The sequence below is a fragment of the Ostrea edulis genome, chromosome 6, assembly GCF_947568905.1.
Source record: "Ostrea edulis chromosome 6, xbOstEdul1.1, whole genome shotgun sequence".
In the NCBI taxonomy this organism is placed as follows: Eukaryota; Metazoa; Mollusca; class Bivalvia; order Ostreida; family Ostreidae; genus Ostrea; species Ostrea edulis.
This window is the reverse complement of record NC_079169.1, coordinates 75,021,986-75,041,136: the sequence shown is the minus strand read 5'-3', so window position 1 is coordinate 75,041,136 and position 19,151 is coordinate 75,021,986. Positions and strand designations below refer to the sequence as shown.

General features: G+C 35.5%; 1 protein-coding gene and 2 long non-coding RNA genes across 3 annotated transcripts in view; 1 reads left to right on the top strand and 2 right to left on the bottom strand.

The window, feature by feature from the left end:
- The window catches only part of LOC125646146 (uncharacterized), a 33,945-nt gene that overhangs the window by 10,300 nt on the left and 4,494 nt on the right, over positions 1-19,151 (bottom strand). The window contains exons 2-6 of the mRNA XM_056142000.1: positions 12,343-12,492; positions 9,427-9,635; positions 8,842-8,926; positions 7,424-7,636; positions 6,622-6,807 (exon numbers count right to left, since the gene is read on the bottom strand). Of these exons, the coding sequence (XP_055997975.1) occupies positions 6,622-6,807; positions 7,424-7,636; positions 8,842-8,926; positions 9,427-9,635; positions 12,343-12,492 (843 nt within the window). The remainder of the gene's footprint in view (positions 1-6,621; positions 6,808-7,423; positions 7,637-8,841; positions 8,927-9,426; positions 9,636-12,342; positions 12,493-19,151) is intronic.
- Positions 13,124-14,747, bottom strand: LOC130046956 (uncharacterized). Its single transcript, XR_008796029.1, has 2 exons — positions 14,431-14,747; positions 13,124-13,961 (listed from the first exon to the last, which is right to left on the bottom strand). It is a non-coding gene; the product is annotated as an uncharacterized LOC130046956 (long non-coding RNA).
- Positions 14,773-17,195, top strand: LOC130046957 (uncharacterized). The gene is made up of 3 exons (XR_008796030.1): positions 14,773-14,960; positions 15,102-15,256; positions 15,364-17,195. It is a non-coding gene; the product is annotated as an uncharacterized LOC130046957 (long non-coding RNA).

The window sequence follows — 19,151 nt, the reverse complement described above, 5'->3', positions numbered from 1 at the left end:
ACAATTCAGTCTAAAAAATATTGCACATTTTCCCCCCTTAAAACAATTGCACTCTTTCACATATCTATAATAACCTTTAGGGAGCCCCAGTTGAGATGAGTCTAATATTACCACAATAGATATGTGTAGTACGTGGTAAGCAACTTTTTTCAAACACGTAGATCAGTCCAGTATAATACCACCTTTACACTCACGGATTTTTCTTATGAGTCCTTACGGGTCTCCGACTCATAGCCAATCGCAAGCATTCGTAAATCACTCATAGGCATCCGTGTCTAAATCGTAACAATCTGTGTACTTTTACGGATTTGTGGAATACGTAAGGACCCGTAAGAAAAATCTGTGAATGTGAAGGTACCATTATAGCGATACTAATAAGTAATTAAGTTGAACTGGCCTAATCTGAAAATTTCATCCCTTTTAAAGCTTAACTTAAATAAATTTTCAATATTTGGGATTCTAACCCCTAGGACTGTGTGAAAGGTGAAACAGTGATCAATCTCATGACTCCTACAAGCAATACAAAATAGAGAGTTGGGCAAACATGAACCCCTGGATATACCAGAGGTGGGATCCTGGAAATTCTTTTTAAAGCATTTTCAGAAACTGCTAAAAAAAAAAAAATTGCAGTTTACCATTTTGTTCGATATCCTCAACTACCCTACATACAAAACATACTTTTTCCCTCCCACACATTGCAAAACTTGATCGAATGCTTAGGATCATCTACTAACATAGGCCTATCAAACCATAAGATACTGTGAACTTGGAACCAACCATTTCCAAGATCCACTCCAAAAAAGTTTAGTTGCAAGAAAGAAGAAAGAGAAAAATAAGAACTAAACAAAAACAATGAGTCTCCAAACTTTGTGAAACCTAAATATACTGTCACTCAGATGTTTAACTTAAATATACTGTCACTCAGATGTTTTAACCTAAATATACTGTCACTCAGATGTTTTAACCTAAATATACTGTCACTCAGATGTATTAACTTAAATATACTGTCACTCAGATGTTTTAACCTAAATATACTGTCACTCAGATGTATTAACTTAAATATACTGTCACTCAGATGTTTTATATAAGGTACAGCTAACCATACTGTGGTAACAGCATTTTTGGCTGAAAAGTTTCATGATTGTGCATGCCATGAAATCCGAGAGATTAACAAAGCACAATTTTTGTTGTTGACAAATCAATGAAATTAGAGGTCTAACCTATTTGAAGGTCGTAAGGTCTAGGTGAGGAGGTACAGATAGAGGTCCAACCTTTATTTATAACTAGCACAGGTCCAGCCTTTATAATTACTGGTACAGATCCAGCCTTTATAATTACTGGTACAGGTCCAGCCTTTATAATTACTGGTACAGATCCAGCCTATAATTACTGGTACAGGTCTGGCCCATCGAACAGAGGTCCAGCGTTTATAATTACTGGTAGAGGTCCGGACCATCATATAGAGGTCCAGCCTATAATTACTGGTACAGGTCCAGCCTTTATAATTACTGGTACAGGTCCGGACCATCATACAGAGGTCCAGCCTTTATAATTACTGGTACAGGTCCAGAATGTAGTTTTCCCGCGTTTCGAAGAATAGCGGGAAAACATTGTATGATAGGAACGTGTTCGAATGCCTATGCGTATTGATACAAGGCGTGGCCATAGGAAGGCCTATATAAAGTGTCGATATCATGAGTAAGGCCATTCTAAGCCAGTCTCATGAAGTGCACGTAGCACAATTTTTAATTATTATATTTAATTATGAATAAGGTCCGATATTCACCCTTAGACGTTACTTAACACTTGTTTTCGGACACAGGTTTCCATAGTTTTTTCATATATTTTATCTATGGTTTTTCCTGGGCGGTTTTTAAAGTCAATGATGGGGGTTTCTTGGCATTTTGTTATTTGATTCAGTTCTTGCATAAAACTTGTTCATGTCAGTTACCATGTATGTAGTAAATTGTTGTAAAGTTATTAAATGCCGGCTGCCCGACAAGCTTGCCTGGCTTACACCAAAGTTGTGTTTGGTTGTCTTATATGCAAAAGGATTGCATTCACAGAAGTGTATATTATACTTTATAATTACTGGTACAGGTCCGGACCATCATATAGAGGTCCAGCCTTTATAATTACTGGTACAGGTCTGGTCAATGTAACAATAGATCTGCCATTATCAAAGGACCATAGCATTTATTTCATTTTTTTTTCTCTTATTTCTTTTGAAAAGTAAGTTTTTTTTACAGATTTGAAAAGACTCATTTGTAATTGTTTCAATTTCCTCCCAGATTTAGTTGATTATTGCTACATTTCAAATGCATATGTGTATGATGATTATTTTGCTCATTTATTGATATTATTGAGGGTCATATGCTTATACACATTTATCCATCATTTAATAATGCTGGTTTCACAACACTACCCTGGGAAGTAACAGGTGACAAAAGGATTAGTTTCAAAAGGTGTATGCATTTGAAATATACATACCCTTAAAGCACTAAATAAGGTATTTGTTTCTGTAAATTAATAAGTTATGACGTCTGTGTGCTAATAGTAACCCCACCTTGTGTTATTATTCATACCGGTATACAGAGGTCATAACTTATGTACAGAAGCTAGTGCTAAAAAGCCTTATTCTACATGTGGGTTGTTAGACTGCGCAAGAATTAATTATCAAATCACTACCCACATTAAGTATTTAATCATTTTCTGAATTAGTCATAAGTGTTTGCTTCTCTTTCAATCATACCCTGGTGACTCACTGATGTCTGAGACAAACTCTGTTAGTACCTGTCTCATCCCAGATTTCTGTTTTGAAAGACAAGAAATTTGATTGTCATATTGTAACCTTAAACATTTATGCTATAATTCAAAGTTCCCCTCTGTTTTACAATGTTCATCATCACATTCAGTTAGGTTATAATTTGAGTGACCCCCCCCCCCCCCCCCCCCCCTCTGTTTTACAATGTTTATCATTACATTCAGTTAGGTTATAATTTGAGTGCCCCCTCCCCCCTCTGTTTTACAATGTTTGTCATTACATTCAGCTAGGTTATAATTTGAGTGCCCCCTCACAACAATGTACAGATATATTGTTTTAGTAATCATTGTGCATTTTCACCTCATCATTTAAAAGACAGCTGAATATCAGTATTTTGAATATGTTTTTTTTTCCAAAGATACTGCTCCTGTAGAAGTCAATTGCCAGTCCCAGCTTTCCTATATGAATGATGAATCTAATGATTAACAAGAGGCCCATGGGCCACATCACTCACCTGAGTCACCTTGGCCCATATCTGAAGACTTTCCATATATATTTGCATGTAAAACCTTAGTCCCTATTATGACCCCAACCTACCCCTGGAGGCCATGATTTTTGCAAACTTGAATCTACACAATGTCAGAAAGCTTTCATGTAAATGTCAACTTCTTTGGCCCAATGGTTCTTGAGAAGAAGATTTTTAAAGATTTTTCCTATATTTGTATGCAAAACTTTGATCCCTTATTGTGGCCCCATCCTTCCCCCGGGGGCCATGATTTGAATAAACATGAATCTACACTATGTCAGAAAGCATTCATGTAAATATCAGCTTTTCTGGCTCAGTGGTCCTTGAGAAGAAGATTTTTAAAGAGTTTCCCTATATATTTGTATGTTAAACTTTGATCCCCTCCTTGTGGCCCCATCCTACCCACGGGGGCCATGATTTGAACAATTTAGAATCTGCACTACTTAATAAACCTTCTCTATAAATTTCATCTTTTCTGGCCCAGTGGTTCTTGAGAAGAAGATTTTTTAATGACCCTACTCTATTTTTACCTTTTCTTGATTATCTCCCCTTGGAAGGTGGCCTGGCCCTTTATTTTAACAATTTAGAATTCCCTTTACCTAAGGATGCTTTGTGCCAACTTTGGTTGAAATTGGCCCAGTGGTTTTTGAGAAGTCAAAATGTTAAAAGTTTACAGACGGACAGATGGACGGACACCAGACTACGGGTGATCAGAAAAGCTCACTTGAGCTTTCAGCTCAGGTGAGCTAAAAATGGTATAAAGGGAAAAAAAAAGAACAAAAACAATTTTTTAATTTTTAAAAAAATTATTTACATATGCAGATATAGGGGAAGTCAATGAAATGAAAGGCAGGCTTGGATATCGAACCTCTAGATATCTTGAAGCTTTACTTTGAGATAAAAATATTTTAATGCATTTAAAGAGGTTCGCACCTAAGATTTGGAGTAATGTCAATTTTTTGGAAAGTGTATTTTTAATTTCTATATTGTAGGAGAATTAGGAAATTCAAAAAAAAAACTAGGGTTAAAATGCTTGTTATTAAGCTACAGTGTTCTAAACATGACATTTTTGCACTTAAAATTGACTCAAAATTTATTCAATTAAACTTGATTTGTCAACACAACATTAGCAACACAAATCAATCATTACATAAAATAGAAAATAAATAATTACCATTTTGCACTTGATATGCGAAAAAAATAAAATTCATAATATAAAATTTAAGAGTTTAAAAGGATATATTAGAAGTAATGTCAATTTCTAAAATTTCAAATAATTTTCAAGATCTTGTCTTAAGATTTAGAATGGAACTAAAAGAAGTGGGGGTTAGAGATCAAACTTTTGAATTATAGGCTAAAATACTGAATTTTTATGCAAAATTTAGAGTGAATTAATTCAAACTTTTTTAAGAATTGGTGTTCTGTTTGGAAAAATATATCAACCAAATTAATGAATTACAACATCTGAACTAGTTTCAAGTCTCAACTACTTGTATCATAAATTATAAAACTGAAATACACATATAGAAGTATAAAAACAGAAGCTATATTGAATGAAACAGAAACTGTAATATCATGCAGATTTAGAACTTTTTGATTAATCAATCCTTCCGCCACAAAATATATTCCCTGCCAAACCCTTTAAAAATTTGCACAGACATGAAAATATTCAGTTAACTTCCTTAATAATATTCTATTGATGACTATAGTCTCTTAGACAGTTATATTTATATTACATCTTATACCAGTCTGTCACTGTGTATCAGTTCCAGAGCTGTTAGTCTCAAAGGATGACAGACAATTATAGATGTAAGGTTATTTCATGTGTACAGTGCAGGGACCCATAAATTTTTGTTACAATCCTAATACTGCTTCACTCTAGGGTCACTCTGCAGAAATCTGTGACTCCCTGAATTTGACAGCTGACAAAACATGCCACAGTAGAATGTGTGTTTAGGGAGAGGGCTAAATTAGGTTGTGCCTGCTACCCAATCCAATTCACTTTGAGAATACAAGAGACCCACAGGCCTTATCGGTCACCTGAGTATTAGTTAAAAGTATCACTAGTCCCAAGGGCTACTAAAAATTTCCTGTTCTGAATACCTAAGCTAAATTCTAATATTCAGCAAAAGTACACATATAAAACAAGATGTGTTTTTAAAACTTAAATGCCCTCAAAAGTGCCTATACTGATGAAAGGCTTCACATAATATAAGTAACACAAAATGACTAATTTTGACCTGTCCTAGAGTAAAAACCCTGGAGTTGCAAAATTCACAATTCTGGTACATCCTTTTCTGCTTTTCCTAGTTTGCATTTAGTTTTTATACCATATTAGCAAACTTCAAGAAGTCTGTCAAATAATAAAGACAATAATCACTACAATAATTTTGGCTCCACCCTGGAACCAAACCCTTACCCACTAGGATCATGAAATTTTCAAGTTTGGTAAAGGACTACTTACTCCTTCTAAATATCCATTTACTTTCAATTTAGTATCAATAGCATTAAAGAAGATCTTATTTAACATATACACTATATATATATGAAGTTTGTTCCCACCCTGGAGTCAGAACCTCTACCCTAAGAATCATGAAATTTACAATTTTGGTAGAGGTATTCCTCCTCTACATCACTATGTATTTAGTTTTTCTTATACATGATAGGTTCTACAGAAGATTTTTGAAAACTTTTTGGCAGTTTTTGCCCCGCCCTTAAGGCCCCAGGGGTGCAGGAGTCCTGAAATTTACAATTTATGTCCCCCTTGTCCTAAAGATGCTTTATACCAAATTTGAAATGAATTGGAATGGTAGTTATCAAGGAGTTAACTATGTTCAATTGTTAATGCATGACGACCACGGACGCAGACCAATTGCAATAGGTCACCTGAGTTTACTCATGTCACCTGAAAAAAAAAAGGAAACAAAACAACAAAGCCTATACTTCTTGTCAGAATGACCCTTACGCCATGCCCTTTGGGCACTAGAGGACCACTCCCAATGCTCATCCTGTAGAATATCAAACACACTTTTTCTTCATGCAGAGTGTGTATTGATACAGTGGTTCATGTTTTCGATGATCCCTAACCCATCTACCCCTACCCCCTCCTTCAGAGAAACATTCTTCAAAATCTCTGATCGTTAAAAGGATATATAGACATTACCAAACTATTATAGCAAAGAAGGGGGAAAGAAATATTTGGATCCATTGGGGATCGAACCCTGGGCCCTTGCATTACTAATTAGGTGATCTATAGGTCCATTACTGGTACTTCATTGGTAAATGTAAATTTTCATACATCACATGACTGTTTACAAATTCCACTACTCACCTGGTGTTATAGTATCTACTGGAGATGGTAGGCTGACATTCACTTCTGAGATGTTGTTATTACAAATGTCACCAAAGCAGCAGCAGAATTTGGCCTGTTTGTGGGAGCCCAACATTTTAGAGGGAAAGCTTGATCTACAAACACCAGGACTACACAAACCTTCCTCAGGCTTTGACTGGAAGCATCCTGTGAAATTATAAAGATTTAATTTTCTCTTGTACATACAGTTGAACTTTAATTTCTCTCAAATACAAACATGTTGAAGTGAGTTGGAAGTCTACTTTTTCTTCATGCATTTCAGCCTCAATATCTTGACCCCTTGGATATCTCAAAGTTTTTTCCTGGCCTCATCGAGTTCAAGAGCACAAGGTATGACTATACTTTTCCTTTCATAATTGATATCTCCACTAATGAGTTTTTGTTTGCATGTAATCATTCTATCCCTATCGATATCTTTCTATATAACACAAGCGTAACTTACAAGATCAATAGTCAATTTCACTGTAATCTGTTCATGACTACATAGCTTAGGCTACAATGTACTACATAAACGATGTTATATCACTACTTCGACTGTCACATAAATTACATGTATGTTTACAAACATTTCCTCCGTCAGAGATTGGGAGGGTCCTAAATTACATGTATGTTTACAAACATTTCCTCCGTCAGAGATTGGGAGGGTCCTAAATTACATGTATGTTTACAAACATTTCCTCCGTCAGAGATTGGGAGGGTCCTAAATTACATGTATGTTTACAAACATTTCCTCCGTCAGAGATTGGGAGGGTCTGGTACTTGCCTTGTTTGATGATTGTCAGCGACTCTGTATCGTTCTCTAGATCATATGACCAGATAGTAAAGCATGAATCATCGCCCCGATCACACCTCTTAAGCCGTTTCCCCGTTTCCTCGGTAGTGGAATCTGTTCCGTCCGTCAGCATTGGGGTGCTGGATACCTTTGATGTCTTATAGTTGTTTGGTTGATTATAAAACACACAAGTGATAAGTGCTCCTGAAATTCAAAAATCTATTTATAAAGATCAGAATGTAAAAATATCTTTATGCATTTTCAGTAAACGGTAAAATTTATGAAACTCTCAATCAATTTTGTCTGTTGAAAACATTGGATACATATTGCATGGTTACCAACATGCTGTTGGGTTTATTTCAAGTATTGATCCTTTAAATCCAATGTGGGTTGCAATTCGTCGTAGGAAATACAAATTAATGGAAAATACAACATGAAAATGTCAACCATTAGCCATGTATTTCCCATCATAAAATTGATTTTTAATATAGAATACATTAGTACTACTATAATGAACATGTAATTTTCTATCCCTCTTCACCATTAGTGATTTTCAATCCACACTTCATTTCATAATTTGCATAATTATTTGAAAATTGCCCCATAAAAGCACTGAGTGGATCCTATATGACTTTCTGGACAAAAACATGACTGACTACACACTGTATCACTGATAGCCTGACAAATAAATACAAACTGACAGCCATCCCAAGCCCTGCAATAAGCTGATGTCAGAAAGCACATTGTGACCCTCCTCTTCGACTTTTATATTTGTTTTCTATCTTTACCTTCCACTTCATTTGGACATTAAGTCTGTAGCTTGACTATACACCAATCTTCAATAGTAAAGTCATTTCCTCTTTGTAATATTGGAATTTGACCTGGTGACCTCAAAATCTATGGATGTCTCTGGTTGATATACATGTAAACTCATCCAATATTGTAGGTTTCACTCATTTTTTTTTTTTTTTTTTTTTACATTTAACAGGAAGGGAGAAAACCTAGGCCCCCTGAATCTCTAGTCATCAGGTGCTCTGAGCTATCTGGCCACTGGCAATCGAACCTGTCTAACCACCACATTCCTCTCCCTTTAAATGTCTTCACACCTTGAAAACATGAAACAACAATCTTTTTTCCCCTGTAGTTCCAAGGGCTGGTCTATGGTACCAAATGTAACAGGAAGAGAGAAAATGCAACAGACTAGACCGGGATTCAAACCTGGGCGCCCAGATTCTCCCACTGAGCTATCTGGCAATCAAACTCATCTGACCACCACATTGCTAACTTTGTTCTTTTGGGAATGAAAATTGCTTCATTGTTAAATTGTGAATTTAATTGTATCACAAAAAATGGCTGGTTGCATCTTCAAATGTTGGAAATTACAAAAACAATCCCGTATGAACTCTTACCTTTGGAGTTTTTTGGAATGCCCAGTGCTGAATCTTGCTCAGTTTCTGAGTGAAAAGGCCAGTTATTGTTGGTCTGCCTGTATGGCTACAGAAAATCAAGTGTCAAATGTGGTAGAGATGCGTATCTGTCATTCAATTGTTAGTATAAATTAACTACTTTGATGATATTGTGAAAATGTACATCTACATATATATAAGCATACTGTTGCTATATACATTTCCTGTTCTTGTTCTTTTTACAACCAATGATTTAACTAATTCAGTATGATACATTGATAATGCACAACTGTCATTCTAGTTTTTTACATGCCCTCCCATTCAACCCTAATTTACTTATCAAACTTAAAAATCAATACCATCTCCCCTAAAAAAAACATTCTCTAGATCTACTATAACATCAGGATTTAATCAAGAACGGGACAGCAAAATCCATCTTTGGTCAAAACCACAGGCAATTAAATCACTTGGGTTCAAATTAACTATTAAAAAATGAATTCGAACCCAAGTGATTTACTTGCCTGTGGTCAAAACACCTTCCTTTAATCTTAATATGAGGCTAGCTCACTGTTGAAAAGTACAACTTACCTGCTCAAACAAAGAAGAGGACTTCCTAATGACAGAGGGAGACAATTTCGATGTGTTGTATGTTTTATAAGTTACACGAACTCCTTGATTCTGGACCACATTACATTTGTCTGTGCTACAGCAGCAGAATTTGTGTCCTGATTGGCTGGATTTCACATTCTGCTGGCAGGAAGTGGCCATGCATTCCGTCTTATGACTCCCCATGCAATCTGGCCAAAAATATAATACATGTACTGCAATAGCATGTATTGTAAACTTAGAAAATTTCACTACCATTTCATTTTTTTATTATATTGAAATTGAAGTAAACAGCCGGTTTGCTCGTTTTGTACATCTGGGGATTATTTTGTTGGATACAAATTTCAGGCTTTCAAGTGACATTTTGCAAAAAATAAGGGCCATTTTTAGGGCAAATTTATCCAAAAAATAAGGGCCTTTTTAACGATTTTTTAGGGCTTTTTAGACAAAAATAAGGGTTAAATTTACAAATTAATAGGAAAGAAAAAATGTTTTACTCACCATTTGCAAGAGCAATAATACAAAAACTAATTACCCACTCAGAAGATCATACCAGTGGTCATCAACAGCCATATTCGGCATTCAGCACAAACCATGTTATAATTCAGGTGGACTCCCATGGCTCACAATCAATGCCGAATATAGCTGATAACCATCAAGATGTCTTCTGAGATGTACATTTAATCAACATATTCATTTTCTGAAAGTATACTAAGACTAAATTTAATAAATTCCAACACTTACTTTATGTCAAATTAATTTAAACTTTCAAAATTTGAAAATGTAGGAATTTCAACAAAAAATTTGGGCTTTTTTAGGATTCTAAAGCTCAAATAAGGAAAATAAGGGCTGTTGTAGAAAAACAAGGGCCCGTTTGAAAACCTGAAATTTACAACAAAGGGGGGGGGGGGGGGGGGGGCTTAGACCTGTTCTAATGGGCATACTACTTCTAATGGGGTATACTGAAACAAAGTTATATCTAAAATGCTGTCAATTCTAGTTTATATGTATTTATATGAACTTCTAAAAGTACACTTCAAAGTAACAGGCAGACAAAATTAAATTCCTATGACCTTAATCTTAAGTAAATGACCTTGGTTGAGAGTTATGTCGCACCTTCAGGTCATAATCAAACTTAAGAGATCTAAAATTTCATATCATAAAGATCTAATTTGAATGTGAATTATCACAATTTTCTTGAACCTTTACATTGTTCAATGGACCTTGGGATTATGAAACACCACGGGTGTTGACCTTGAGATTACGACACACCATGGGTGTTGACCTTGAGATTGCGACACACCACGGGTGTTGACCTTGAGAGTGTGACACACCACTGGTGGTCGTGTGCAACATTTGCATTAACTGTGACAGTTCATATAGGATTTCTACAATGTATATCTTTTCTCCACATGACCCTGACATGACCCAAATGACTTTGGGCTAAGATCAAGACAACTACCTCATGTTGTAAACCATCCGCGTCACGTGTGAAGGTCTTATCATTCCCTGTTGTATAAATATATCTTGCAGTAGAATCAAGTGGCTTTCAAATTGCCCAGATGACATTCCGAAATACAGTACACATGCACAAGTCATAAGCGACCTTTGTTGTGTGTTTGTCTAGATCTTTTCTGTTCTAATATTTAGTCCATATACATAAAATTTACTTCCTGTGACCTTGACATTGCCCAATAGACCCTAGACTGGGATTAGGACACAACCTCATTTCATGAACAATATTTTCTCAAGATGAACACTACTGTGCACAAATGGTAGTATCAAGAATGGATTCTTGTCATAATTCAAACAAATTAGAAGATATGCATCACATTTCTTCAGTTGTAGAGGATGTGAGTCATTCTTGTTAAATTTCTGATTACATTTGTAATCTCATTTAATGCTAAAACGCATGGGATCCGTGGAACTTGACTTATAGGAGACCATGCTCTTTTGGTTGAATCAGTGGCATAGTAAAATAGCACTTTAATCCCTCACTTGAAATCCCTCACTTAAAAATATTAGAAGTATAAATGACCTTTGTCCCTAGTAGAACACAGAGAGAAGTAGTCCATGGAGTAGTCCATAGTCAAAATTAGAATGCAAAGTCTAAAAATGGCCTAACATATTGGTATGAAACACACCAGACAGCATTCAACCCAATGACAGGTTAAAAATTGTATTTGTGAATTAGATTATTATAAAAACCACAGAATTTACTAAATGCTGACTTTAAATGACTGTTGAAACCCCTGTAACAGCAACTTATTTGTCAGTAGTCTGCCTCTATCAAAAACTTATCATAGGCAGAACATGCTCTTGCACAACGAATCAGTTGAGAGACATGAACACCATATGCAGGTGATAATAGAATATTGCTAAATATAAAAAAAAGAGGAAATTCGGTCTGCCTTATATATTATTAAATTTGCCAGAGTTTACTGGTTAAGCTTTGTAAAAGTACAGAAATGTTTTGGGTTTTTTTGTCTTTATGATTCAAAATTAGGACAAAATATGTGATAAATCACAAGTAATTTCAAAGTCTTTTGGCATGAAAAAATTGTGAGCTTGAACTAATCTTGACACAAACACAAATATGTCAAACTAAGTTTGCAACTTATATAATCACTAGCTCAATTGGACTTGAACCCAAACCACAAGCAAAGAAGTGATTAGTAGCACTTGATGTGCCTGGTCCAGTTTGTTCTATAATATCCTAATCTGCCTATGTATATACATCTAGTACTGCACACATTCCATTAAATCATACAAAATTCATTTACACTGTACTACTCGTCTATGAGAAACATGTTGTATCTCTGTGAATCTTCAATCATCATTTTGAAAGAGAAATCTTTAAATTGCCTTTTTCATGTCATTTGAATTCCAGTGACTCACCCTGTTGGAGAACTTCCATGTGATCCGGCTTTTCCTGTTTCCATGAAGCAAAACAGGCAAACGGGCAGTCCACGATCTGGTTGTCATGGGAATTACCAGGCAGCGATTCTAATGACACATACTTATGGCACAGGATGCCATGAGTGTACCCTGCAGATATATGCAAAAATAACTGAGATTCAAACAAAAAAGTTCACAATATCCAGAGATTGGGAAGGCCAAAATGGCCTATGGGACTATGGCCCCCCCACGGTTCAAGTTTTCAATGGGCCATTTTCAGATTTAATGGGCCAGCAACATATTTTGAATGGCCATTTTCAATAAATAGCAAATGAGCAGTGGACCCCTCTGAAAATAAATCCCACTTTTTTGCTTAATTGAAGGATATCCCTGGAAGTCCTGGGACTTCCTTGTGAAGTCCCACTTCTCCCATGTCCTAATGCAGTGGGATAATACAGGACTTCATGTTTCTGCATTTGTCCTGGAATATCCCACTTACATCAAGAGTGACTTTGCAAGAATTTCTAGGACATATTTATTACCTAAATGTCTTACAATGTCCCACTCTCATAGCAGCAGGTTTTTCTAGGACATTCTTGTGTTTTTCAGGACTTTATTATAAAATGAAGACGAAAACATCGTCCCAGAAATTCCCTAAAAATCTCATACTTGATACATTCAAGATAATGCAGGACTTTACATTGCTTTCCAGGACTTCGTATTAAAAGTATGCAAAGAGAGAAGTCTTGCAATTACCCTCAAAATCTTACAACCAGTAAAGTCAGATTATAAAGGACTTTAATGAGGGTTACAGGACTTTTAGATATTAATTGTTACAAAATTAAATCCTTGTCATATCAAAGAAAAGATTTTACATTTTCTGGATTACCTTGACATGTCATTGCTACATAGTTCAGGCTAAAAAAAAACCCTATAAGAACAGTGAATGATTCGTGGATAAGAACATTTATGTATACAACAACAATCATGTCATAATAAGTTGTAATAGAAAAGACTATATTTCATCAAAAGTAGACTTGAAAAATGTTGGCTATGAGAACACTTCTTATAAATTTATAATGACAACAATCTGAACTTGAATAAAAATGCACTATTGAAATCCTCAATGTCACTTGAAAGACTACCATAATTTGAGTTTTGAGATGCTTCATCACAGGAGTTCAATCGGGTTTGTCATGTTTTTTTTAAGGTTAGAATATTGTCCAGTGTATTATTAAGATCATTTTGATAACAGATTTCCAGTTCCTGGGCTACCTTCTTCAAAATAAAGAAGATCCCTTTTTGTGAAAGAATGTTAAAAAATTCATCAGATTCTGTGGTAGGCTTTTCCATTTCCAGAGATGACACAGCGGCATTAATGTTCAAAACTGAACTTAAAAAAATGTCTGTATCAAAAGGATTGCAATTCAGGCTCAAGTGATGATAAGTTAAAAGGATTTTCCAATGTCACGGTCGTATCACTTGAAGTACCAATGGCATATCAACTTTTGGATGTCACCACTGAAGATTGCAGTTGATGTTTTAATATTTAGTACATTTAGGAATTCGCATGTTTACATCTTTCTTGCACAGCATGTACCTTTTGGGTTCTCAATCTCCTGCAATAATAATTAATTACAAATTATTAATGAAGAAACTTAATTTTCAAGACACTGATTAAAAATTTTATATTTAGAAAAGTTTCTTTGACACATCAATGTTTTGAGGTGCAAATAGCAATAAATTATCACTGATGGATACAATCAGCTTGCCATGCTAAATTTTGTAACCGTACTGTCCGTAGTTATTTTACGAAGCAGTAATAATTACAGAACAAGGTCAACTGATCGAAACAGAATCATAATGATGGATATCCATGATACAATGTTCTGGTGATTATACCCTTTCCATCTAGATCGAACCAGTCAATGGTTTACGTTAAAAAAAAGAGTAGTTTGTTTTGATATGTTAAGCTGTAAATAGAATGATTGTATCGAGGAATTTCGAGTGGTCCAGCGATCAAGCGTGTATTTTTCCAATGCATGTAATCATTTACAAACGTAAACAAAATAAGCATATGGTACTTACAGAGTGTCATCCGTTACCCCGTAGTCCTTTTTCATTCCGATGTTATTGATTTCCATTCACAAATCTTTAAATCATAAATGACTTCTTTGAAAGTTGTAACTTCCGGTGATGTCGTTTCGGTCAACTTGTACAATGTACGAAGCTTGTCGTGTTTTTTCTTCTCCCCGTTCTAATTCGATATAAGATATATCATGTATAAAATATATCATATGTATATATATGAAGTCTTATACACTGGGTTTCCACTGGTCGATTGTATAACTTTTTACTGATCGTCTATTGGTTACGTGTTGACCTGGGGACGAGTCAGTCAGTGTACGACCTGACGTTCACGCAAGTGATCAAAGCGCTTTTTTTTCAATGTTCCTTTCTGGGCGCGAAGTCAGGGAAATATTCGCAAGGATGGAGAACATTCAACAGAATCAGTATGCAATCAAGCATGGAATGGATTCCAGATAGGAATATAGGATTCACCTTACACTCAGAAACTGGGGGATAGGCCTAGTTGTTCAAAATACACGGCGTTGCTGGTTAGTATTTTTACTTTTGGTTTGTAATAATTCGTCTTTTTTCAAAAAAATTTTTGGTAGTCTAGTGGAATTGTCACACCTTAACAAATTATCATCCTGTTTCCAATATTTTTATCTAGTACTTGTTCTCTTTCATTGTAGCATGGACTTGAAGAGATAGTTATGAATTTAGAATATCATCAAGTGACTTTTAATAAGGCACTGTTTTCAGTGGATGAACCGACATCATGCAGTGTGACAGGAAAACGCCCGTGAGACCAAAGATGGCTTAGATAAAAGGGAAGACGATGCAGAAGGTGCATATATACAAGTTCAAGACATAGATATTTTAAATTTTGCATGATGTTCATTTACAAAACCTGTTATGCAACCTCTCAAATAATTCATTATGCTATCTTTTAAGCCTCTGTACCAGAGAAAAATCCAGAGATGGCCCTCAAAGAAGTTAGAAACAAGATGAGAGACCGTCTCAAGTTGTTTAGGTCTGGAGCCACCTTCCCCCACCCACGAGTCGAAGAAATAGATCTTTGAACCAGGTTACCCGTGACATCAAGATAAACAAAATTCAACTTGAGGGACAATTTGATAATACCTGTTTAAAAATTTTTTTTTAGCTCACCTGGGCCGAAGGTTCAAGTGAGCTTTTCTGATCAAAATTTGTTCGTTGTCTGTCGTCGGCGAAAACTTTTCACATTTTCATCTTCTCCAGAACCACTGGGTCAATTTCAACCAAACTAAGTGACACAAAGCACCCTTGGGTGAAAGGCTTTCAAGTTTGTTCAAATGAAGGGCCATGCCCCTTCAAAGGGGAGATAATCGCAAAAATACGGTGGGGTCATTCAAAAATCTTCTCAAGAACCACTGGGACAGAGAAGCTGAAATTTACATGAAAGCCTCCTGACATAGTACAGATTCAAGTTTGTTAAAACCAATGACCGGGGGGGGGGGGGTTTACTTACAAATATACAGGGAAAATCTTTATGAAAATTGTCTTCTCAAGAAACACTTGGCCAGAAAAGCTGAGATTTACATGAAAGCTTCCCGACATAGTGTAGACTCAAGTTTGTAAAATTCACATGGTTGTCACTAACGCAAGAATAGGATCACAGAAATTTCATTGGGGTTTGTCTGATATGGCGAGTCCCGCAGACGTGTCTCGGACTCTGAGTAAAAATCATAATTTTACTTAGAAGCCCTGATTTGTGTATTAATTAAAACTCATAGGAAAAAATCTAGGTAAAACGTTACGCTCTAATGTGAACCGAGATGATACCACCGAGTTCACTGTGTCCCAATCCGACTTGTTTGTTTAGTGCAGTCAATTAGGTGCAAATTAGAATATAATATTGAAATTTAGATACAAAGTAAAAAAACATTTTGCCACTCACAGGCAGTTATTTATATATGTTTCTTTTTCTTTTTTTTACAAATCAGGATCTATATTTAATTATAAATGTTTGTCTTCCGGTAGCCATTTTTATTGGAATTGAAAGTAGCGTAGTTTGTAAACTTTGGTAGATTTTACATCATTTTACAAACAAAATTAGTACGCATCTATTTTATCACAATAATTATTTAATTAAAATTTTGTTTAATACTGAATAGGGTTGTAACGATGATAGAGGATTCGGGGAAGTAATTCTGTTTGCAATGGGCAATTAGTTGTATGAGACCGAGTCGTGAATGATTACTTTTAATTTCATGTGTACAAAGTGATCACTGCACTGTTATGCATGGGCTAGACGAAAATTAACTGATTTTTGTCATTTGTTGAAGATGAAAGTGAACAGAGGTACGACATTAGCTTGTGTTCACTCGGTATAAATAAAGGTGTAGGAAAAATCTAAATGACTCTTTAATTCAACTTTCATGGGACTCATCAAATTTTCATGGGACTCAAGCTGCTTACAAACCATGATACCGGGACTCGTCTTCAATATTTTCTAGTGACAACCCTGAATCGTGGCCCCCAAGGATAGGTTTTGGCCACATTATAGGGACAAAAGTTTTACATACAAGTATATGGGAAATCTTTAAATATGGACCAAGATGACTAAGGTGAGCGATGTGGCCCATGGACCTCTTGTTTAATTATTTGTTTACGTAAGAAATAGTGCTTTTTAGCTCACCCCAGCCATAATTTAAATGAACTTTTCAAAGTACTTGCTTTGGAAGTTCATATAAGTATTGCTGAAATTTATGTATATGTATGTTAAATAAATTTTATTATCAGATTATCATTTTGATTCGTAATTTCATTCTTAATTGCCACTTTTACAGAAAAGATATCACATATCCTGGATCTCGAGTTTTATTCCACAGTAGGGTTAAAGACCAAAACAGGTTAGTAGGATAAATTGGGACTTTCCAGGAGTCCTGCATCAACTCAAAAAGCAGGATTTTTAGGGAGATCCAATAAAATCCTGCAAAATCCCAGTCCTGTCTACTGGGACTTTCCAAGACATGTCCAGAATAATCCCACTTTTTCCCCTTTCAGATTGCAGGATTAAGTGAGACTTTGCAGGACTATAAAAGGCAAATTTAAGTGTTCAAATTATCCTTAAAAGTCCTGAAATGTCCCACTGCCAATACCGTCCCTCTAATTCCTTGTCAATCTCAGTTTCAAAAAAGCAGGACTTTTCAGGACAATCCTGATAAATCCTGGGATTTTGTCTTGGGACTTCCTGGGATATCCTGCTGTATTTTCAATGGGGAAATTATCCTTAAAAGTCCAGAAATGTCCCACTGCCAATACCGTCCCTCTAATTCCTTGTCAATCTCAGTTTCAAAAAAGCAGGACTTTTCAGGACAATCCTGATAAATCCTGGGATTTTGTCTTGGGACTTCCTGGGATATCCTGCTGTATTTTCAATGGGGAAATTATCCTTAAAAGTCCTGAAATGTCCCACTGCCAATACCGTCCCTCTAATTCCTTGTCAATCTCAGTTTCAAAAAAGCAGGACTTTTCAGGACAATCCTGATAAATCCTGGGATTTTGTCTCGGGACTTCCTGGGATATCCTGCTGTATTTTCAGATGTTCAACATTATTGTTTTAATTGAAACTGCACCATGACCATGATCTTTCCACCGCTCTTGAAAATGTTTCTTCTTTGTTTCAATGTCCCCTTCTCAACAGTATCATTGCTTTTATCGGCATTGGTATTTGAAGACGGTCTCTCGTTTTTTTTTTTCATTATTATTTTGTTTTCACTTTCTGTTGTTCTATATATGTCCTTGGACTTCCGAAGCTTAAACGCTAAAGAATAAGCATATAAGAAGACATGATGAGACGTGGTGTAAGAGGAGATAGTTTATTGGTTATCTATTTTGATTTGTACGTATTGATTCGGTGTATCAGAATACATATAGGAATTAAAAATGAAAGTACAAAAAATAAGTAAGTCGTACCCAATTTACTTCTAGAGAAAAAAACGCAAGTTATAATCGATAATGAATGCGCACTTTGGCGCATGAATTAAATAATTTAATGCGCCAATTTACACCAGAATGGAACTATGGCGCAGGGCGCATGGCCTTCCCAATCACTGAATATGATGAATATCCAACAGCATTGGGATTGCTGGCAAAGTTAAGTTGTCCTAATTAAAGTAAATTTCTACTAGAATATCAAGATAACCAAGTTCTAATGCACAATCAATAAAATTATTACATAAAAGCACTATACCTACCCATTACATAAATGTTCGATGAATAAAATTTAAATAAGCATATATGATGGTTTTCTCTTGCACGGTGCGACAAGAAACAGCTAGTCAGTCATACTGGCATTACACAATATGCCCACAAACCTTCCATCTCGGGCCAATATCAAAATCTTTCTTAAATCTTGATCTATATTGGAAATGATTTCTTGTCTTGTTTTTTATGCCACTGAATGAAAACACACAGAATAAATATTTATAAAACGATAAATCAAACTATAATATCTGCTCCTACCAAGTGAAGCTGGAGGGCAGTGCCCTACAGCCCAAAACAGAGGAGAATATTCCACAATTTCGTGATTGATCCTGAATGAAAAAGGGAAGTATGCATACAAAAGAATCCAAAATGATTTCAAAATGTTTACATATGCATCCCCCAGGCTTGATAAAACAATTTTTTTTAGTCGGTGTATTTTGATTCGATATTCATCCAACATTGATTCATTTTAAGGAGAATGTGGGTGACCT